Below are 23216 nucleotides of genomic sequence, written 5' to 3'. Positions count from 1 at the left end.
TCCAATCTGCTCCCAGCCATCATGATATCACTGCTGCTGTCAGCTAGAGGGGCAAAGCCTGCACTGCTCAACCTCCCCCTTCCCTCCCTGCCAACCTCTCCTCCTAAGAAACAGCACCAAACTGTGCTTCCTGACTGCTCCGAAGGGCAAAGCAACTTGATCTAGCAGTCGGCAGCACTGCCCCTGGCAATGGGGTTGGATCTGGGTGATCTTCAAGGTCCTTTCCAACCCAAACCATTCTAGATTTGCACGATCACAATTACCAGCAGTTCCCTGGTGCTTCTGAAGTGCTTCAGTACAAAACAAGTTACCTGCAGAGATTTGAGTCAGTAGCTACTAAATGGGTTTGGTGTGCAGAATGCCATAGGGGACATAGGGAGCATAGGAGAATGGCACGAGGTTCAGCAAAGCCAAGGGCAAGGTCTGCACCTGGGTCACAGTCTTTAGCAGGATCTGCTATGATAGGACAAAGGGAAATGGTTTCAAACTCAAAGAGAGGAGACTTAGATTGGATATAATGAAAAAGTTCTTTACAATAATGGCTCTGAACCACTGGCACAGGTTGCCCAGGGAGGTGATAGGTGCCCAATCCCTGGGGACATTCAGGTCAGGCAGGATGGGGCTGTGAGCACTGATGGAGCTGTGGGTGTCTCCATTCATAGCAGGCAGTGGGACAGATGGCCTTGAAGGGTCCCTTCCAACTCAAACCATTCTATTAAATTACTTCTTTTTTTCCCCAGAAAGGGAACTGTAATTGTAATTTAGAGAGACAATGGCAGGGAAGGAACACATTCATTTTCCACGGATCAGAGCTCCTCAAATTCAAGAAATTAAGGCACTCACATAAATACACATCAGCACGTGGAGCAGCCCTGCAACAGATTTACCCAGGCCACCCCTCACCGATCACTGACCTCAATTTGAGTCTGATCGTATAAAAACGGCCCTATAATCAGGTGGTTTTTTCCCTCCTCCCCCCGCTGTCCAAGTGGGAAAGCAGTCAGCCTCCACTCTGATTCCATGATGAGTTACAGCAGCAGAGATCACAGAAGGGACGCACGAGATGGGCCAAAGCGGAAGGAAGATTAAATCAACTACTTCCAAAATGAAGCACCGAGCTCTAATGGAATTAATAAACAGGAATGAAAGCAAAATAAATGAAGATTTTGGCACATCTCAGAGGCAGCGAGAGCTCCTGAAGGACTGCAGTCTCGTGGTTGAAGGGTTTGGAGCTGCAGTACACGTGCAGAGATCCCAGCCCACAGTTTCCCACATACAAACTCATCCCTCAGCCTTTGCATCAGCTGCAGTGCTTCTGATGACCCTCCCTGGGCACCCACCATCCATCCTTTGTAACTAACAGTTCCCAGAAGTTAATTAATGCCTGGATCCCTTGCAGCAGCCCTACTGCCCACCTACAGCCCAGTCTGCATTTGCATTGCACATAAAACCCTTTGCCACAGCAGATGCTCTCTCCTTGCTCACGCTCGAGCTGCTGTTTAACAGCAAGCAAGACCACCCCTTGGAGGTCCCCGTGTTGCCTCTGCACTTCACAGCTCTAAAGTAGCTGGCTGATAAGCATTATTTTAATATAACAAACAGCTCCCGCAGCTTATCTTAATGCAAAGCTTCTGGCTGGTGGAAGCAGCAATTAAGGGACCTTTGGCCCCGCTTGGCGCAGCAGCTCCCTCGTTTTGCAATATCCAAGTGACTTGGAGCCAAGGTCAAAACTCCTTGAGAAGTCTGGGAAACAACAGAGGAGCTGCTGGCAGCTGGTATAGAAATCACAGAACCACAGGATGGGCTGGGTTGGAAGAGACCTCAAGGATCACGAAGCTCCAACTCCCTTGCTGCATGTAGGGCCGTCAATCTCCGTATCTAATACTAGACCAGGCTGCCCAGGGCCCCATCCAACCCAGCCTTGAACACCTCCAGAGATGGTCAGGGCATCCACAGCTTCTCTGGGCATGCAAAAAGGGGAAGAGAAGCCAAGGGCAAACTGACTCCCATAAGGGTATAAGCTACCAGCAGGGCAGCCGGGTCCATCAGATGAACTACAGCACAAAGCCCACTAGTTCAGCTCTCAGGTTCTCCATCCCCAGCGCTCTCAGCTACACCCTTAACTTAAAAGGAACAATGGTTAAAAGGAAAAAAATAAATAGATTGGTTCGGACTGAGAAGGCAGCACAGGAAAGTTGTTAGCCCTGGATCCTGACGGAGAGCTACATAAGGGATTGATTGCTGGAGTCTGAGAGCTCCTTGGGCCCCTACTTAGATAATCTGTACAGCTCAGAGGAGCCATTGAAGTGGTTTCCAACTGCTAAAGCCTCAGCTCAGCCTGTCAAATGCTGGGGCTAGAAACGTCAGAGCGAGAGAGCAGAAAGGCTGCAAGTGCAGCTCTGCCCCTTCAGAAGGAGAGCACACACCAAATTAATAACGCACAGCACCGACCACGTGCTCTGCTTTTCTACAACCCCATCCATAGCACAGCCCCAGCAGCACCATTTCATCACAGCCCTACGGTTACATCCCACTGCAGATGAGAATCTGCACTCAGGCTCAGTGGTGCAGGGAGCTCAGTGTAAAGCTGCACAGGCAGGTATTACATGGATGGCTCCAGCACTGCAAAGCACTTTCCTCAGAAGAAATGCACTCTCAGCACGTATTCAAGCACTTCCCATGGATGCAAACTTCAGACAAGCACTATAAGTGCTATCTCCCATTTGTTTCAATGGCTGTTTCTTTTGTTTGGGGGTGTAATTTTTCAAGTGAAGTGTCCAGCCCTCTCTGTCCCTCAGTACCACGCAGCAGAAATCCTCTGAGCACTGCTGCAGTTCACAATAGGCTTTGTCTGGTTAAACAAAAGAACGTCGGGCTCGCTTGCAATTGTTTCCAGCTGCTCAAAAGAGGTTTTATGGGATCAGAAGTCAACAGCGATCGGCATCTGGCTACCTGCACACAGCCAGCTCTGAAGGCTGAAGATCTGGGGATGCTGATCAAATGGTCATTCCCAAGAAAACCCATGCTGAGTGATTTAACTGGAGCTGGATGCTCACTGATACTCCATACAGACTCTGAAGCCTTCCAGCAGCACATCCCCACGTGGGGCATGAACTCTACTTGCTCTGCTAAAGATCCATCCAATCCCATCCGAAGCATCTACCCATTCAAAGAACCCAGAGCCCCGACAGCAGCTCTAAGGCTGAGGACTCCGCTGGGCTCCTCTGGCTTTGGCAACACCTGTATTTCTGTGCATGAGTCAACTTTGTTCAGGTGGAATTTCTTAATGAGGGGATTTCAGGCTGGCAAGTTCCAGAATGCAAAAAGGAAACATTACGGGGTTATTAGGACTGATGAAAATCCCTAATTTCTTGACTAGGAGTGTTAATAATCTGAAATGACCCCTTGGTGGGTACAGCAACTCCAAGCAGCTCCATCCCAGCAGCTCCATCACGCCTCTGCTTAAGGCAAATGACTCAAATAGGATTGCTTCATTTCAAAGGGATTTTGTTTAGGAGCCAGGCCAACGCCAAGGCTGGCAATTAGCTGTGGAATGCCTCACCTCTCCAGTCCCTGCTCTCCAATCCCATTGACCAAACGCTGGATGTTACAAGGCTGAACTTGAATTGGGCAACTGTCAAATTTACACAAAATTAGCCAGAGATCTGACATTCCAAAAGGGCAATTATCACAAACTCTTCTCCCCATGCTGCTCTTTCAACATTTCACACAACACAGCCACAGTCCCAGGTCCCTACTCACCGCCTTCCCATAGATTTTCCATGCTGTTACACTACAAAGCCATCAGCAGTTAAGAATCAAAATCAAATCTCCTTCATTCTTTTCCTTTTAGTGGACTGGAAGTTCCCTGAAACTTGAATAATATACAGCATTTAAGCCTCAAGTTGAAAGAGTGCTGTAAAATTGCACGCTTCTCTCTTGAATCATTCCTAGTCTTAGTGGCAACACGTGTCTTTCATAAAGCCCTGGGGTCACACAAAGAAGTACATTATGGAGACAGAGCCCGAGTCCACACGTTCCTTACCCAGGGATCCTTAGATCAGCTCTTGTGTGATGAATGCAAGTTTCATCGGGAGATAAAATATTTGCATATCAATATGTATTAAGTGATGGATGTAATGTATGAGCTGTCTTTATCGCTTTACAGCCACGTAACTATGAAATTCTGGCAGATAAGAACTGTCAGCACTCTCATTTCAACCCTTATATAACTTCCAGTACCAGCATCTGTAGGGAAACCAGTGCCCACAAGAAGCAATACATGTAGTCCAATGGTAACAGGGAACCACGTGCACCGAAGTACAACCAACACACTAACAACATACCCAGCCTTCAAGGAAACCTTCAGCTCTCCTATGCAAAGAAACCCTGGCCTTCAACACCTTCAGGGATGGACGGGGCATCCACAGCCTCTCTGGGAAGCTGTTCCAGCACCTCACCACTCTCAAGAGAGAGCAAAAGGGAAGCAACACTGGATTCACACTGTCATCCCTAAGCATGGCCTACACTCATACACAACCCAGCATCCAAAGACTGGAAGAAGGAAGAAAGAGGCAATTGGAATATCCATATCAGCAGTGCCTCATTTGCTTTTCCAATAGAAGGCCACAATCAAAGCCCAGCCATCCTCCAGGGCTGAAAGGTTCACAATGCACCTTACACCACCATTCACTTGGAAATCCAACAGGAGGGGCCAGGAACATGAATCCTGCTCCATGCTCCAGCAGTCAGATGGCTCCAGGATACAGGACTGAGGGACCAAGAAGTCTCTGGTCATGGGGCACACTGAGGACTGACACACTGTCCCCAGAGCTCCATCCCAGCACATGGAGGTGGTGGGGGGTTGAACTGCAGAACCAACAACCCACGAGCAACTTGTAAGGCAAAGTGGAACCAGAAGATGTTTTACTGCTTCAGAAAGCATTGCTGTCCTTGGAACCTACCCAAGCTGCACGGCCTGTTCTTTCTCACCCTCTATTCCCCCCCAAAAACCATCTCCTTCCAGAGCATAACTCATCCACAGCGCTGCTCTTCATCATTCGGCAGCTGTAAGGTCTTCAGCTTCCAACAGCATTGATCTTGAGCCCTTCAGACTCATTACATTTACCTTAACGGGCAGAACTGCAGCCCCGTCTGCCAGCATTCATTCAGTCTCACCCTAAAAGCAGCAAAAAAGCATCTTCAAATGCCACAGCGCTCGGCATCCAAGTTGGAGAGATTTGGGAAATGTGGAAGATATTAAAGGACTCACTTTCTCTCAGCAAAGAAAGAGCACAGACCTATAAACAACGCCTCGAAGGCATTTCGGCAGCTTAATCTACTCAGGGTGGGTTGTTTTTTGTATGTTGTTTTTGACGTCAATCAGAAATCATAGAGGCCAGGAAGCCGTAAATGACATGGATTTGGGTTAAAAGGGAGAAAAGCAAATAAATACTTTAAATATATATATGCGTGTGTGTGAAAATTCACTGAACAATTCCAAAGACTTGTTTGGTAGTGATAAAGAATGCAAGGCTCAGCTGTATACAAGCTGTCCCACCCATGCACAGACTATTGACATTTCATTCCAGTGGCACCACGCAGACCGCCAAGCAAGGGGGTCTGTCAACATTTCTATCAGCAACAACTGTTCGCAGGGGTTTATAAGGCAGAAAAGCTAATTTTCTCCAGCCTGGCTGATGCTCGGTACAGAAGGTCTCTGCCTAGGAGGAAATGATTAGCATTTAAAAACCACATCATACAAGTTTGCTTACTGGTGCGTGACCCAGAATCTGCAGTTCTGAAGGAAAGCACCCAAATAAAAAGAAGCTATCCATACATGAATCAAACTGGGGAGTCACCACTGCGACGGTCAAACCCTATATGCCCTATTTAGCCAGGAGCCACCATGCTTTTCAAAGGCAAAAGAGTTGAGTTGATTGCAACAGCCTCCAGCGTGGCATCCAGTTGTTGGGCATCGTCCCATGGCAAGCTGCAGAATCAGTTCCTTGGACACATGGGAGTGCTCTCACACCTCAGAGATTTCTATAACAGAGATAAGTATGAGCAGGCCTGGGTTGTGGGCAGCCCCACTGTCCCAGCACATGAGAGTGGATTGTTTGTGCTTGCAGGAGAGCTGATCCAAGTCTCACTGCATTGGAAAGTTCACATTCCAGGTGATACCACACCAGGATCTTCCCATCTTCCCAGCACACAAAGCTCATGGGATGGCAGTGTGATCTGCCATCAAGATAATATCCTCTAGCTTTCCATAATGAGTCCTTCATTTATCATCATGAAGTCTTGGGACTTCACATAGCAGCACAAAGCAAGGCATCTGTTCTGCTTACACACCGTGAGAAGTCTTCTACAGCCATATTCAGCCAAGCACCCAAAAACTGAGCCTACAGGCTGCTAGGGTGGCTCACTTACTCAAAGCTCAACACCAGATACGGTCCCAAAAGAGATCCCTTCAAGAGCAGAGAACTTATGAGAACATGTCCTGCAGAGGTTAGTCATGACAGCCTGGAGAGGAGAAGGCTTATGGGAACCCAACAGTCCTTACAAGCAGGTCACCAAGGAGATGCAGGCAGGCTCTTCACAGTGGTGCAGAGTGGGGAAAAAAGCTTAAGACAGACATAAACAAAGTTCTTGCAGTCTGAAACAAAACACCTTTTCACAATGAGGAGAGCCAAGCATTGGGACAGATGTCCCAAAACCTCTGCAGTCTCCATCCCCAGAGGATATCGAGCCATGAAACGTGTGCTATGACCTAAAAGTCTGACCTGGTTTGAGCAGGAGGTTGGACAAGAGACTTCTGAAGAGCATCTCAGTTCAGCTGCAATAGGTAGAAATGCAGAATTTAGGAGGCCTGGTTCCAAGCTACAAGATGTCTGGAAACAGACGAGCTGAATGCTTCAAGGCTGCTTCAACCTTCTGGATTTAGAATCATAGAATCACTGATGTCATAAAAGATCTCTACAGTTAAGTTCAACCCCAACCCATCCCACCATGACCACTGACCACGGCAGTGCCACATCTCCATGATCCTTGAACATCTCCATGGATGGTGACCTCACCACTCCCTGGGTAACTGTGCCAGTGCTCAATTGCTCTTTCAGAGAACAAATGTTTCCTAACATCCACCCCAGCCCTCCTCAGGGCATCACCTCTCATCCCATTACTGTTACCTGCAAGAAGAGGCCAACCTTCTCATCGCATTCAATTTGCACTCAGTCTCTGAAGCTCAGGGAACAGCTTCCTGCCCCCAACACGAGGCCCTCTCCAGCTTTTGCAGCAGATGCTTCACTGGGAGTATCATAAAACACGTTTCTGTGTGTGCACGCTTGCCCCCACACAAGCACACGCACACAATCAGATCCTCAGTAGCTGCAAATATAAGCTATCAAAGCTGCAGCTGCAACAACAGCACAGCGCCGTAAAGATACTTCAATAACATCTGATACATTAAATTTTAAAAAGTCAGGTTTACAGGGCCAACATCCCTATTTAAAAATAAAGCGTGCACAGGTGGCTAATAAAACTGGACTTTAACAGGCACACTTGCAAAAGAAATTTATAAGAGTTAGCAAAGCTCATAGCCTTTTAATTGCATGTCAAACGCTGGGCTCTCCAGAATGAAACCAGATTTCTTGCAGCCTGTGCCAGGAGCTCCCAGATATTCCATGTCTTGTGTGGGTGCAGCCCAATCAGACACCAAGGGGTTAATCCAACCCCAAGGCCAGAGTCCGAATGGCTTCAAGGCGATGCTACCATCTCTAAGGCAAACAGGAAACTCCTCTGCCAGCTTTGGTACAAATAAAGGCTTATTAAAAACATGCACTGCTAACAGCGCAAGAAGAAGACATTAGAGAACATCTGAACTTGCAAATACATAAAATTAATATACAACAAATTTCTTTGATCCAGAGGATATGAATTCCCTTTCCCTACAAATCTGTCCATTAATATTTCAATGATTCACTTATGTCATTCTACTTGCCAGCATTTTATAAAGGAAAATGCTTCAAGGAACAAAAAGCATCTACAGCCTTTTCCTGCTGATGCATTTCTGGTAAGCTCACAGCAAGGGCAATGGGCAACAGTTGTATACACACCTCAGTACCCAGGTGCTCACTGTTTCAGAGATGAAGGGTTTGCATCATTCAGCTTGAGCATCACAGAGATGGGAACTGGCTGTAGGGTCACAGGGCTGAGTCATCAGTGATGTAATGCAAGGAAACTGGCCTTCCTGGACTGTCTCCAAGGTCACCAAACAAATCATAGGTGATTTCTGCAACCCCAGCAGAAACCTGGAGGCCATCTGCACAATCCCTGTGAGCCCAGGGAGAATCTCAGCCCCAACCCATCCCACCATGCCCACTGACCACGTCCCTCAGTGCCACATCTCCATGGTTCTGGAACAACCCCAGGGACTGTGACCACACTGTTTCCCTCTTCTGCTGTTTTCTTTCTCTACACCACCACGTGCAATACTGCAAGAAGAAAGGAGACATGCTGACGACCAAGTAACATGAATTAAAGCTGCTTCTGGGTACACAGAAAACAGACCTGGCTGCTTTCTGAGCAATGGCAACGCTGGCAACCCCAGCAAACTCTGAGTACTCCACGTGTGCACCTGCTGGAACGTGTTATTGCTTAACAACAGAGAGAACAGCTTTGGAGCTGCTCTAAGTGCTGCTCTACGCCTCAATAACACAGCAGCTGAAGATACTCCAAGAAGGAAGGCTCCTCTCTTTATTTCTAATGGGCAGACAAAGAAAGCTGGCATACATAAATCATAAACCCTCCCCAGAACGTGCCTGGTGTGCAAGAACACAGGTTGCTCAAGGAGGCTGTGGATGCCCCATCCCTGTAGGCATTCAAGGCCAGGCTGGATGTGGCTCTGGGCAGCCTGGGCTGCTGGTTGGTGACCCTGCACATAGCACAGGGTTGGAACCAGATGATCATTATGGGTCCTTTTTCAACCCAGGCCATTCTATGATTCTGTGAACCCACCCCCACCACATCCCCTAACCACAGCTCTTGGTGCCACATCTTTCCAATCCAAAGGCACAGCTAAGCTAAGCCCTGCAGCAGGGCATCATTACATCACCTCTGTACCTGCCTCCAGTTATCCTCTCACTTCTTTACATCTGCTGAGTGGAAACTCGAACTTGAAGGAGATGATGGGGGTGGGGAGTGGGGGGGAGAACTATTATTTCCATATGGGTCTGAAAAGAAAAAGGCTTTAAATGAAAATACCAGATGAGCAGAGGGCTTGTGTAGGACCTGCGAGCTCTCATGTGTGTGCACCATGCAGGAGGAATGCCCCAGCAAAGGCTTTCCCCTTCCAGATCCTGATCCTGCCGAGAGGAGCGCTCAGCCCCGCGCCACAGCGAGACATTTCTTTGCATGTCATTTGGCAGATGCAGCCGTGGGGCCCGTGCCAATTCACCCCCAAGCCCTCCGTTTTAATCAGTATCACATAAAGTTTAACACATGCTTTGAAATGCGCACCAGATTCAAAGCTTCGCCTCAAGGGGGTCCTGCTGAATAACACATACCATCCCGGCCGCTGCTCCTCCAGCAATTATCTTTCAACTCTGGCTGAACCACTCCGACTGTCAACGCCAGCACGCTGCCAACCAGAGGAAAGGTTGCGGGGTCAGAGCTGCACACACGGCTCCTCGAGGCTGCAGCGCGAGGAGAGCGGTGTGGGGTGTTTGTTTATATTGCTGTCTGCTTCGAAGGAGAACTCCCAGGACGCTTGTTTTATGGGTTAGCAGAACTACCAACAGCGTTAAGAGGGACTGAGAAAGGTTAGAATGGAGATGGAGTATCAGCGTCTGTAACTGTGTTGGGCTGTGTTGTTTGCATCCCATCGCCCAGTGCTTCCTCCAGGAGCTGTTGGAGAGGGTCCAGAGGAGACATGAGGATGCTCAGAGGTTGGAGCACCTCTCCTAGAGGGACAGGCTGAGGGAGCTGGGGTCTCACTGCGGCCTTCCAGTACCTAAAGGGAGCTTAGCAACAGGAGGAGAGCCACTTCTTATGTGGTCTGTTAGCAATAGGATAAGGGGAAGTGGTTTTAAGCTAAAAGAGGGAAGATTCTGACTGGATATAAGGAAACTGTTTTCTACAATAAGGGTAGTGAGGCACTGGCACAGGCTGCCCATAGATGTGATGGATGCCCCATCCCTGGAGACACTCGGGTCAGGCTGGATGGGACTCTGAGCACCTGATGGAGCTGTGGGTATCCCCATTCACTGCAGGGAGTGGGACCAGATGGCCTTAAGAGGTCCCTTTCAACTTGACTCCAAGGTTTCGTGATCTGTTGGGTAGCAATGAGCCCACAGTAGGGAGCTGAAACCAGATAATGTTTGAGGTCCTTTCCAACCCAAGCCATTCTGTGGTTCTATGACTCTCCCCCTAATCCCAGATGTCAGCAGGGAGCATGGCCTTTCCCCACACTGCTCACATTTGCCAAGACAGCTCTGCCACCCAGTGATGCTGAGAAGACCCGGAGGACTGGGAACACAGGGGTTGGTAGCTGTGATGAGGGCGTCTGCAGGACAAGAAGCACAAGGAAGCTTTGCAAAGAGGCTCCAGTTCTCCCAGCTCTTTCAAAAGCAACTCCCAAACAGTTCCTAGGAAGTCACAAAGTGAAATCCCACCCTTTAGGAGTAACCCCCAAGCAGACAGCATAGATGCATGCACAGATCACCTTTCCCTTGCTCCCTTTCTATAGCTTCTCCCCTCCCAAGGAGCTGTGCTAGTGTTCCTGCCCCAACCAAGCCAGCAACCCCGGAGCATCCGAGCACAAAGACCTGTAAGGAACAGAGGGAAATAAAGCAGCCATTTCTCCATATTAAAGCAATTGCTGAACCAAAGAAGATCAAGATCATCCAGCCCAACCATCCGCCTATCACCAATATTTCCCACTAAACCCCATTCCACAGTACAACATTTCTTGAGCGTTTCCAGGGACAAATGCAACAGTGCTGGATCCATTTGTGCTCCACTCAACCCAGAGCAGGCACAGAATCAGTCCCGGGGTAACTTAGGTGTATTCTCATCCCCACATAAAAGCTGGTCTAAATTTGCTATATATGCGAATTAGAAGAATATGTTGAGAGGCTTAAATGACCTGAGCCTGTCAGCAGAACTTTATTTGAAACAAAAAATAAAAGACATTAGAAAGTAAAGAAGTCCTGGGCTGCTGATGGATTTCACTCCGTGATTTCTGCACACACCCGTTTGCAATTTGCACAGGAGCCTCAATCAGAGGGCCTGCTCCCTGAAAATGGAGCCATTGTGTCTCTGCTATACAAACACAGCCCTACAAACAAGTTTTCATCTTATTATTGGCAACCCGAATGCCAGAGGAAGGGCAGCTTGGACAGTGGGATTCTCCTACAGAGGGGTGATGCTTTGGCACAGCTGCCCACAGAGTTGTTGCCCATGGAGGTGTCCAAGAACCATGGAGATGTGGCCCTTGGGGATACAAGCAGTGGGCACGGTGGGATGGGTTGGGGATTTTAGATCTATTTTCCAACCTTGATGCTTCTAGGACTGGAAGGGCTCTCCAGTGCCAAGCAGCGTTGGAAATCTGGTCCTGATATGATGTGTTTGTTCAAGCAAAGCACTGTACCACCTCCACAGAGCCCAGAGACATCTAAAAGTAAGCCACAGAGACACAATAAGCCCAGAGATATCAACAAGAAAGCTGGAGAAGGCAGCAGCATCCTGACAGCTAGTAATGAGCTCAAAACAAGAGAGGCTTATGTGTCAGCATGGCATTGCCCTCTCACTTGGTTTCCTTAAGCTCCACACCAGACTATCCACATATCTAAGAGTGCTATCCAGATGCACAGGCAAATGGTCAAAGCATCAGAAGACTTTAACACCATTATTTTGCTCTCAAGAAACACTTGGATTTCAAGCATTTAATGAGTCTAATAGGCAACCCCACAAAACACCAGTCCAGTGTATGGTTGCCCTGTAGTTAAACTTATGGTTTGATGATGTAGCCACGTCCACAGATCATTTTCAGCACGTACATCACTTCTCCAACACAGCACAGCACCCATTTCCCTTCTGCTTCAGCCACTTCATCCACACAGGCTGTTTTATGAACCTCTTCCCTGTAACCTGCGAGCTGAGATCATCAGACTTCCAATCTAAACAGCCCTGAAAGACATATTTCCTTTCATAATACTTTAATATTCCAACTAGACAAGCAATAGCATCAAAGATTAAGAAAGTCTCATTACAGAATTTCGCTAGAAAATAAGTTTCTGCCTTACAAACCTGCCCAGAAGGGATGCACTATCTGCTCATCCCAAGTGCTCTTGTGTAAATAGTCACCCTACACCCAGCCACTGGCCTGACCCTTGCTAAAGGCTGCCCTTCCTGCATTCAAGACTACAAATTCTCCTTGCTTTTATTAAAATACATGATTTCACTTTTTGGAAGAAGAAATGGGGGTGGAAGCTCAGACCTAGGGGTGACTTGGGAGCCACTATGATGATGAATGAATGAATGCAAGGATCTTCTGCATACCACAGTGACCTTGGGGGGATCCGTCCCATGTGGCAGCTGGTGCTGGGTTTGGAACCAGGCACACATGGGACCTTTGGAGCACACTGAAGGTTGCTCCCTGCACAGCGCACCCACAGGAAAACAGTGAGATTTAATTGACCCTGAAACACCCACACAAAGCAAAAAACAATTTCCACACGAGCTGTAAAAGATGACACAAAGTCACCACATTTCAGAGATGGGGATAATTAAGAACACAACACAAACTACGGGGAGGGGGGAGGCAACATAAAGCCCTTCTGTCCCCTGCAACACAGGGACCCAGTCAGCTCATGAGGTCTAAACTGAAGCTAAAAGAGCTTCAGAAAGCATTGAATCTCACCCATCTGTTGAAGCTTACCCTACTCCACCACCTATTAAACATCAGCTTTGATGGTGCATCCTACTGAGGCTATAAAACATTGGCTTGCTTCCATCCATTCCAATGGCACATGGGACATTTTGGCTGTCCTGAAGAACTCCATCTAATAATGGCTTTTGCACTGGTTGCTCTAGGTCTCCATAGCAGCATTCACTGCTCACCCTCAGTATTTTGCATGTAGCACCATCAGAATTGCCTTGAATATTTCATTGAATCACCAAGCTTGGAAAAGACCTCCAAGACAATCCAGCCCAACCACCCACCTACCACCAATACATCCCTGCTAAACCACGTCCCTTGGTAGCACATCATCAGGCATTAAGCCAGATGATAAAACCACGTACTGAACATCAGCAAGTGTTCCTAAGTTGTAATTTGTTCCAGCCAGGCCAGGGCTTAGATCTCAAAAACCAATGAAACCAAAGCAGGTTCATAGAGACAAAGTCTAAAACAAGTTCAAATGTGCTGAACTGCTCGAGTACAGTGGAATTAAGCCCAAGATTTGGAATGCAGCAGATCCCCCCCCCCCTAGAACCACAGGTAATTAAACTCAGATTGAAAAAAATACGAGGAAAGGAGTCACTGAGAACCCATGAGCTGCCCACAGAGGATATAAGGTTTCTCACGCGTTGCTCCTGCACATTGCTGACCCCGGCATGTCCTACTTGCCTACACCCCATTGGTTTTCCCATCCAGGAGCAGGTCTGGCCAGCAATCCCTGTCCTTGCTTCCGACTCCAAGCGCTCCACGACACATTCATTCTGATGATCACGAAATGAAATTTTCAGCTCTTTGTCATCGTCGGCTTCAGATCCGTAAGGCTGCAAAAACACCATTCCCTTTCCCCATTGTATCAACCCCGATTCCATTCCCGCCGGTGAAATCAAACAATTTGAAAAGAATTTCAATGATGCTAATTTGAACCGAATGCATTCAGCTGCCAGTTGCTGTTCCCCGGCTCTCCAGGCCTTCTGCCAGCTGTACTCCACCATCAATCATGGCCAGCAGTGCCGGAGCAATGGCAGTAACTCTGGCTGGGGAAGCTTTGCCCTTTGCTTTCAGCAGAATGCCATGAAGTGACCCCATGCAATGAGAGACTCACGAAGCTCCGGCTCCTCAGAGCTCCTCATCCTCCAGGCAGAGAATGATGCTCTTTGCAGGAATAAGCCCAGCACGTAGCTGGAACACCAGCATCATTTCCAGCTCTACAATTGCAACTGAAGTACAGAGCCATAGCAGTTGGAAGGGACCTCTGAAGACCCCCCAGTTCAACACCCACCCAAATTACTTACAGCACAGGAAACAGACCAGGTAGGTCTGGGTATCTCCAGAGAAGAAGATTCCATCACCCTTCCAGGCAGCTGTGCCAGAGCTCTCCCAACCTCCAAGTCAAGAAGCTTTTTCGGTCATGGTTTGACCACGGTCACCCTGTGGTCAACTGTTTATCAACTGCTGGTCCACCAGGACCCCCAGGTCCTTCTCCACAGAGCTCCTTTCCAGCAGCTCAGCCCCCAACCTGTGCTGATGTGTGTGGTCAGCCCTCCCCAGGTGCAGGACCACAGCCCTAGTCAAGAATTATCTTGAGCTGAAGAATAATGAACTTAAGGAAAGCTAAAAACATCAGGAGTGGAGATAAGCAACGAAAGACAAAAGACTAAGTGTAGAGAAGTGGCCTAACATCCAAAAATCAGAGAGGAAAAGGAAACCAGTTAGCTGCTATGGGAGGAAAGAAAACACACCCTGGGGGCTTCTTATTTCCAACCTCCTTCTGTTTCTCCTCAAAAAAACTGGGAAATTCTCAACATGGATCTGCCTATGCCAAAGGATCTGGAATCTCTCTACCCAAACACAGCCACGGTGCCATGAGGTTTGAGCACCAGTCTCATCCAGCACAACAACAGCAAGGCTGGGAACCAAGGGAAGAGGACACATCTGCATCCCCTTATGCCTCTATAGTTGGTAAATATCCTTAATGGGATATAAAGAACTATTTATTTACTTAGAGCAGCACATTTGCTGCACTAATTGGGCACCAAAAAAGCAAATTAAACTTACTCCTTCTCATCCAGAGCCACAGAAACCAATGGATAATTTGCTTCAAAGTCTGGATGTCACAATGCACAAGTTGTTTGGCTGGTTGTTTGTTGGGTTATTGTTTTGCAAACATCTTTTTTAGTCCAGAAACCACTGTACCAGGTAAATGCAGCGTGATGACCATGGGGGCTCCCACCATGTATGTCTGGCACTGCAGCAGGACATTAAGCCCACACAGGGGGGGGTTCTGCAGGTTCAGAGAACCCAGTTTCATTTAACATAACTGCTAACACAAATGTTGAACTGTAAGGAGTAGAATAGTGTACACCTTCCAGCCCAAGCCCTTCTGTGAGTCTGTGTCCTCCACAGCTCTTCTATGTGGTGTTAAGAGTTGGTTGTCGCAACACAGAAAGAGACTGAGAAGACAACAAGGCAACATCTAGTCAATTTTACAGAAAGAACAGTGTTTAAAAGTGAACTGAACCTGCCTGTATTTCCAGCCATGAATGTAACACCACCATTTTTTTTTTTGTCTTTGGAGAAGTTTCTGGCAAGAGGCAAATACAAGTCACAAGGAAAGTCTGCCAATATCTGAACATCAGCTTAAGACACAAAAGGCGAAAATCAAGGCACAGTCAGGAGATGCACTTCTGTTACTCCAAACCTGTCAAATCAGGTGTCTCAATGTTCCAGCTCCCACCAGGCACAGCAATGCAAACATCCCTAAGCACAAACAACTCTACTACCAACCACAGAACACTTGTTTCACCTTCTGGAAGAGAATTATTGTGAAGCCTTTAATGCCTTCGTGTTGAAAAGACAGAACTCAGCTTAACGTGGCTACAAAGCACCATCCTCCTACCCCAAACAGAACAAGCCCTTACCTGCTTCATCGCCGTCTCCCCAATCTTGTCTGAATGCTTCCGGATGCTTTCCAGGAAGTCCTTGAGGTCTGACATGGACACCTCCTTTATCTCCTCACGTAGCTTTGGGATGTTGTCCACCATCACCTTGCAGAAGCGGTAGTGGCTCACTTGGGGCAGGTAGGTGTGCTCCAGGTGCTCCAAGGTCTTCAATGCTGGGTAGTGCCTGGGGACAGCAAGAAAGCAGATGCAGGAAAAGTAGAGCTATTTCTATCCTACTTCCTCTTAAAACTGTGTCCATTTTCAGTAGATCTAACAGTTTCAGCTCTGTTGAAATGAATGCACATCTTTGCATTCAGGTAACCCTAAAAACACCCTTTTCCTTTTGAAACAGAGAAGCGGAGGCACACTGTGAGAGTCACAGCTCAGAGCCGTGATGCACGGATGAGGACCAGCTGGGTAATGAGGTATTGCACCAACTGAGCTCATGAGCAGCTCTCACCCACCTGCACCAGGCCCCACTGTCCTCACAAGCCCCCCAAAAGGAGGGGTCTCCAGAGCACCCCCAGGCCATGGGGTTGCTGTATGAGATATGGGGCACACACCGCTGCATTCTGCAACCTCTAGCAGCAAAGAGCCATGAGACAGAAAGGTGGAGAGGGGAATACACCACAATGTACCTTAGGCTGACAAATTGGTATGCAGTATGTGCTCCTAGCACGGAGACTTTGTTATTCTGTTCTAAGTGTCTTGGATGTGAGAGCTCTCAGGTTTCTTTCCTGTGCATAGAAGCAGCCAGACCCCACCTTCCTTCCAGCTGTTCAAGTGCTGCTGAGCGCTGTTAAAAAACGCTTTCCACCAAGGGTACGTTTTGATTTAGATAGAGATGAAGACAACCTCAGCGTGACCCCATATAAAGGGCCCAAAGGACACTTCTCCTGCAAGGTCCCTCCTTCTCCAGCTCCTGTTGGACCACTGCTGTCCGCGATCTCTGCTTTGCTGACAGTAACTTATTTCCCCACCATAAGAGATAAATACCTTAAAACTGTAAGTTGAAGTTGCCATCCTGACTGGCAGCCAAGTGCTTTGGAAGCATTAGCAGTGCATATAAAATATATTTAAGACCAATGCCAGGTGACAGACCCCTCTCAGGTGAATGAAGGCAACTACTGCTGACTGCCCATGGTTAATCCCAGTCACAGGCACTTCCTTTTACATCCCAAAGGCCCTAAGAAATGCATTAAATGCCACGGCAATAACCTGACACTCAAATTCCCACTCAGCTCTTGCCTAAACCCCAGGCAGTTCCAAAGGGAAGTTATTTTAACCCCAAAATTGCCCAAAAACCAGAAGTCAAAGGGATTAACCCAGCAACCCGGGCAGCGTTTATATTCGGGTGAGATATGAAATATTATTTGCAATAAAATGCAATCCTCTCTGGAGGGAAACTTCAGAACACACAAAAAGCCAGAAATTAAACCAGAGGAATAAACACGCATTGGGGGTTTGTTGTATTTTAAGGCATTGTTTGTTGAACCAAAAAGCAGCTCCAACATGGCCTGCGGGAACAGCGGGTGTGCATTGATGGGGTCCCCGACTGCCTGCCAAAACCAGAGCCTGGAGCACGTGGGGGCAAAGCAAAGTTCAGCATTGAGACGTGCAGAGCACACCCAGATCTCTACAGGCCATCAGTCCCACTGCCTGCAATGAATGGGAACACCCACAGCTCCAATAGTGCTCAGAGCCCCAACCAGCCTGACCTGAACTCCTCCAAGGATGGGGCAACCTCTCCGGGCAACCTGTGCCCACCCTTATCATAATGAACCTTTTCCTTATACCCAGTCTAAATCTCCCCCCCTTCTAGTTGGAAATCACTCACTTTATAACAGTCAGACAGCAAACAGCACATAACACATCATGTCTCCTTTGGAAGAGTTGAGTTCGTTCAGCCTGAATGCCAACCTTTCTGCTCCGCAGCCCAAACCTGAGGTTCACACAGTAACCAAACCCCTCACTGGCTATGATGAAATGATATATAAGTGAGACCGGGTGCAGACACAGAAATATTTAATATGTTGTGCTGTGTTTGGTGAATGAAGCCATCAAATCCAGACAAAAAAGGAGGGAGAAAAAAAGCAAAAAGCCAAGGGTTCAGATATTCCTTAAATGTGGCTTTCAGCTTCTATTTGTTTCAAAATGAACCAGTCCAATAAGGGGAAGAAAAAAAATAAAGATGCAATTCTTAGAACCAGACCCTGGAAACACTACCCAGAATGAGGGAACCGAGCAGCATATGGATTCCCTTCAAAAGTTCACAGTGCTGTGATCTGCTCCAGCTCCCCACCCCACATCTGTCAGCAGATAAACCCCTTGCTGTTCCCATGAACAGAATGAAAACAGTTGGACAAAGTGCAGCCTGCCCTGCATTGAGCCATCCAGAGAATGAGAGCGAGCTTCGTGCACAGCTGACAGGCTCCCCAGCACCTCTCCAGCCAGCCCCAATTCCAGGAGTGGTTCTTATCCATATCCCCCAATGCTCCTGGGGACCGAGGACCACAGAGATGAGTGCAGGCAGGAGGGGAAGTGTAGCATTCCGCCCATCCAATTAGTTATCGCCTTGTTGGAAACATCTGGCTCCTCCTGCATTGTGTGCATGATGGATGGCAGGCACGGAGCAGGCAGCGGACACGGCCGCCCTCCCCACGTGCCATTCAGCTGGAGCCCAGCACATTTTCCACTGCCCTCACCCCAGCAGCTGCTCTATGCCCAGTTTGCCACCCCCCAGGGCTTCCAAACTCCCATGCTGCTCAAACAAACCAGCCCCCAGAAGCCCGGCCATGGCTGGGCTGTAATTCCCCAGCATCACAACAGACGTGGGGTGAGAAAAACTCTAGATTTATAGCTTGTGATTTCTGAGCCACTGAGTCCTTTCAGTCCAGCTCACTCTTCTGAGCAATGACTTCTAGCACAAAGTAAGCTGGATGCCTTCTCACCACCTTCTCCTATTGCCCTACTCGGCGTTTCTCAGCTCTTTGGCTCCTGTTCACATCCAGTGGGTTCTCCCAGATTAGATCAGCTCTGTATTCTGGCACCCCCTTGGTTAAGAACCCCTTGGATATTCAAGCACACCACTTGGTTAAGAAGTAGAAGTACGGAGCCATGCACTGATTTAGGATGCCCATCCCATAGGCAAGCTTCCATGGGCAAAAAGCAAAGGCACAGCAAACATCCATCTTCATCAGAAAGCCTAAAGACAGAACAAAACGAGGTCTGGTCTGCACCACGGGAGGCTGAGCCACAAAGACACCAGCAGAAATCAGATCTGTTAACGTGGCAACGCTGACATGGGATTGCTGAGTATTGAGAAGCTCTTGGTTGAATTCAAGCAAGCACCAAATGGGTGCCGTTCAGCCCCTTCTAGAACAACTTTTGCTATGCAAAATTTACCTTTTCGATTTCATTTGCTCTCGCAGTTTGCTGTACATCTCCAGAACTGGAAAGAGAAACAAAACAAAAAAAAAAAAAAAAAAAAAAAGAAACACAGAAGTATTGAGACAGAAACACAGAGCAAAGAGACGCGCATTCAAATCAACAGCTGAACAAATAAAGAGCAATTCTGGGCTCCTCACCGGGAAGACACAGCGTCAGTTTATCAACCGTGGCTGAAATGTTCCTCTGTTGCAATCGGCATTGCTTCAGCTCTTCCATTGCTATTATCAGCTTCAGAAAAAGGGGGGAAAAAAGGTCTTAATGAGAACAGCAAGCAGACGGAGAGAGGATATAAATGAACATCCAAACAGCAGCAGGAGAACAGAGCCTGCCCTGAGGAGCGGGGAGCTCCCGAGCCCTGCGTCCTTCATCACGCAGCAGCAGCATTCCCTTGGCTCATTTCAAAGCAAGCAAGCAGCAAAACCAAAGCCATCCAAATAGCAGCCTCGCAGCACGTCCTGTGAATTCCCCAAATGATTTCCCCTTCCCGTTTTATTCATCTCATCCTTTTTCAAGCTTGCCTTTTTCTAGTTCTTCTAAAAGGCAGGAAGTGGCCCCGGGGGATTCTCAACATCCCAACCCAACCATGGTTTTTGAATGCTCCGACAGAAAAACCTGTGCATGTATGTGGATAAGGGTAAAAACAAGGACTGTTGTTGCACACCAAAGAGAACTCTTTGGTTTGGTTCATTCCAATGGGAAGGCCATAGCTCTGCATGGCCTGCACTGTGTATGAAATCTCAAAACAAATGAGGTTAGAGGGACCCTTTGAGGCCATCTGGTCCCAACCTCTGAGCCAGGAGGAGTCTGTGAAAGCCTTGTGAAACCCTGGGCCAGGCTAATTCTGGAGTGTAAAGGAGAAACCTCCATTCAAGGTAATGGGTATGGGACTGCAAGGATCATCTGGTTCCAACCCCCTGCTATGTGCAGGGTCACCAACCAGCAGCCCAGGCTGCCCAGAGCCACATCCAACCTGGCCTTGAATGCCTGCAGGGATGGGGCATCCACAGCCTCCTTGGGCAACATGTTCAGTGTGTCACCACCCTCTGGGTGAAAATCTTCCTCCTAATATCCAACCTAAACTTCCCCTGCCTCAGTTTAAAACCATTCCCTCTTGTCCTATCACTGTCCACCCTCATAAACAGCCATTCCTCCTCCTGTTTATTTGCTCCCTTCAAGTACTGTAAGGCCACAATGAGGTCACCCCAGAGCCTTCTCTTCTCCAAGCTACACAATCCCATTTCCATCAACCTTTCCTCATAGGAGAGACTCTCCAGCCCTTTGATCATCTTTGTAGCCCTCCTCTGGACCCGCTTTCTTGTGCTGGGGCACCCAAGCCATGCTTAGCAATTACCAATGCTCAGACATTTGTCCCCATCAAGCGCTGCCACGTTATGGAAAAGCTAAAAAGACACCAAGTGAATGCACCACGCACCTCTTTTCCTTCACTCTGTAGCTTCCGGTTGGTGTCCGTCACTTGGTTCTGTGGGGAAAGTGAGGAAGAGAGAAAGCACATGTACATGTAAAACAGGACAAAGCTCTTAATAAGCAGAAACTGCTCACACACATCAGCACGATGCCTTTCACATGACGTTCTCTTGCATGGCATGGAACAGGCTCAGGTGCCTCACAGTGCAAAATTAACATGCCACAAAACTACTTTGTTTTCCTCCCATAGACTCCTCTTCTTATAGCTTTATATTGCAAATGACCACTTCCAGGCTTGTCCTTGTAGGATCTCTCAGGGCTTTCTTGTTGTGCTAAGTCCTACCTTGCCTGCTGTTAGGCTTCCACTGGCATCATCCCATTTTATGAACGAGTTTGTGTGTGTTTGGAGGAGTTCTGTTCATTCTATACACAAAAACCAGAAACAGAGCTTGGACAACAATGTGAATTGCAATAGGGCACTTGGTTTTTACATACACGTCTATTCAAGATCACAACATCCCACAAGTCAAATGAAGACCTCTAAGAGTACAAAGAATCACAGAATCACATTTAATACCAGCCCAGGCTGCCCAGGGCCCCATCCAACCTGGCCTTCAACACCTCCAGGGATGGATGGGGCATCCACAGCTTCTCTGGGCAGCCGTTCCAGCTCCTCACCACTCTCATAGTAAAGAACTTCCCCCTCACATCCAACCTAAACCTTCCCTCCTCCAACTTCAAAACCATCTCCCCTTGTCCTGCTGTTATCCATCCTTTCAAAGAGTTGATAACCCAGCAGAATGTGGATGATGCACGCCTTCCAGCCCTCCCTGTGTGCCTACTGCTGGCCATTAGTAGCTTGCCATGACACAAGAAGAGCAGACATTTCATGACATCCATGCACAAAACTCCAGCACAGCATCTGCATCAGATCGCTCCCCCTCCTGCAGTAGCTTCAGCTCGCCTGGCTGCTTGCCCTGTGCAAAAACTGCTCATTTCCTTTATGATGTATTGAGATTTTACAAGCAGGAGCATGGCATCTCTTCCAAAAGATTATTTTATTTTCTTATATCCTGCAAATCCCACCAGGAAAAAGGAATCCATGTCGGGTAATTTAAAACTGCTCCTAAAATAATGCCAAGGCTGTACGAGTCTTCTATTAAAATTACATATCGATCCTGGCTAAAGCAAAGATACATTCCCCCCTGGCACAGCGAGCTTTGGGAGGCAGGGGGCTGTGTTTTGTTTTGTTCTCAGGATCTACATCCACACACAATGAAAAGAGATGGGTGATTATTTATAGAGCCTCTCAGTAGACAACACCGAAGCCGTTCAGACGGAGGGATTTGATAATGTAAGACAGATGGACAGCAAGGTGGGAGGGGGGGACAGACAACAGGTGGGCACATGTGAAGAACGAGACGAGCGGATCACACGAGGGGGCTCACGAGATGCTCAAGTTGTTAGTTCATTCATCTCTATGGGGAACATGTGGTACCGAGCAGGGCTTTTGTTTGCAGGTTTTAAGCATCGCTCTGCTATCATTTAGAGAGTGTCAGAGTGATGAGAGAGAAGAGCAAAGGCCACTGGAGAGGAATCCTGGGAATGGATGCCAAGGGCACCGGTGTGACCCTGCAGGGCTGTGCTGATTCCATCTCATGTCAGCACCCACCTATGTGGATTGTTCACATCCCTTTCTAACAAGGGGAGGGGATGGCTGTCAAGAGATCCTTCCAGTTGGCAACCAGCTTCCCAATCTGGAGATGCACCCAAAGATCGGGTTCATTATCCACCACCACCTCTTCATCCAGCCCCTATAGGAATTCACTGCGAGGCCACTGTACTTCTAACAGCACACACCAGGACAGCAGCTCCAAGGATGGACCCAGTGAATGCAGTGAGCCCAAGTGAACACCAGCCCATGCTATACTGTTACCCCATGTTGCATCAAGTTGGTATGCGTGAGCCCTACGAAGCACCTGAAATAACCCTTCTGCATCACTCCACTCTGACAGACCCAGCTTGAAAACTAAAGTTCTTACACCAAGAGCAGCAAACTTTCCTACAGCCTCCAAATGGCAGAAGGAGGCTGGTGCAGAAACAAGGAGGAATGATCCCTGGTTTGGGGCTGACAGGTGAAAAAGCAGTATATCTAACATAAAAAAAGGGGGTTTTAACTGTCTAATTGGAGTTTCCTAAAGATGGAAGGGTAGAAATACCTGGAGGGAGGGTGAGGGTTAGGCAGAAATCCATTAGGAGTGACATGGCTGAAGCATAACCTGGTTAAGATGAGGGGGATTGCTGAGGTTGCCAGCAGCCCTTTCCCTCTGAGAATGGTTCTCCAGTCATGTCTACAAGCTGAACCATCCTAGCTTATAATCTTTGAACTTCCAGGAACCTCTATGAGATGCAGGAGCTGGGCTGGTACACGGCGTCCAATA

The 23216-nt window shown here is 48.0% G+C and overlaps 1 protein-coding gene across 12 annotated transcripts in view; it reads right to left on the bottom strand.

Moving 5' to 3' along the window:
• The window catches only part of EXOC6B (exocyst complex component 6B), a 221083-nt gene that overhangs the window by 172408 nt on the left and 25459 nt on the right, over positions 1 to 23216 (bottom strand). For all 12 annotated transcript variants that reach the window (XM_032444058.1, XM_015862999.2, XM_032444053.1 and 9 more), the window contains 4 exons: positions 20783 to 20830; positions 19488 to 19578; positions 19306 to 19351; positions 15880 to 16084 (listed from right to left, as the gene is read on the bottom strand). In XM_032444058.1, coding sequence (XP_032299949.1) covers positions 15880 to 16084; positions 19306 to 19351; positions 19488 to 19578; positions 20783 to 20830 — 390 coding nt within the window. The remainder of the gene's footprint in view (positions 1 to 15879; positions 16085 to 19305; positions 19352 to 19487; positions 19579 to 20782; positions 20831 to 23216) is intronic.

Source organism: Coturnix japonica, chromosome 4 (assembly GCF_001577835.2).
Source record: "Coturnix japonica isolate 7356 chromosome 4, Coturnix japonica 2.1, whole genome shotgun sequence".
NCBI classification, from domain to species: domain Eukaryota; kingdom Metazoa; phylum Chordata; class Aves; order Galliformes; family Phasianidae; genus Coturnix; species Coturnix japonica.
The sequence above is the reverse complement of the archived record's forward strand: the minus strand, read 5'-3'. Positions and strand labels throughout refer to the sequence as shown.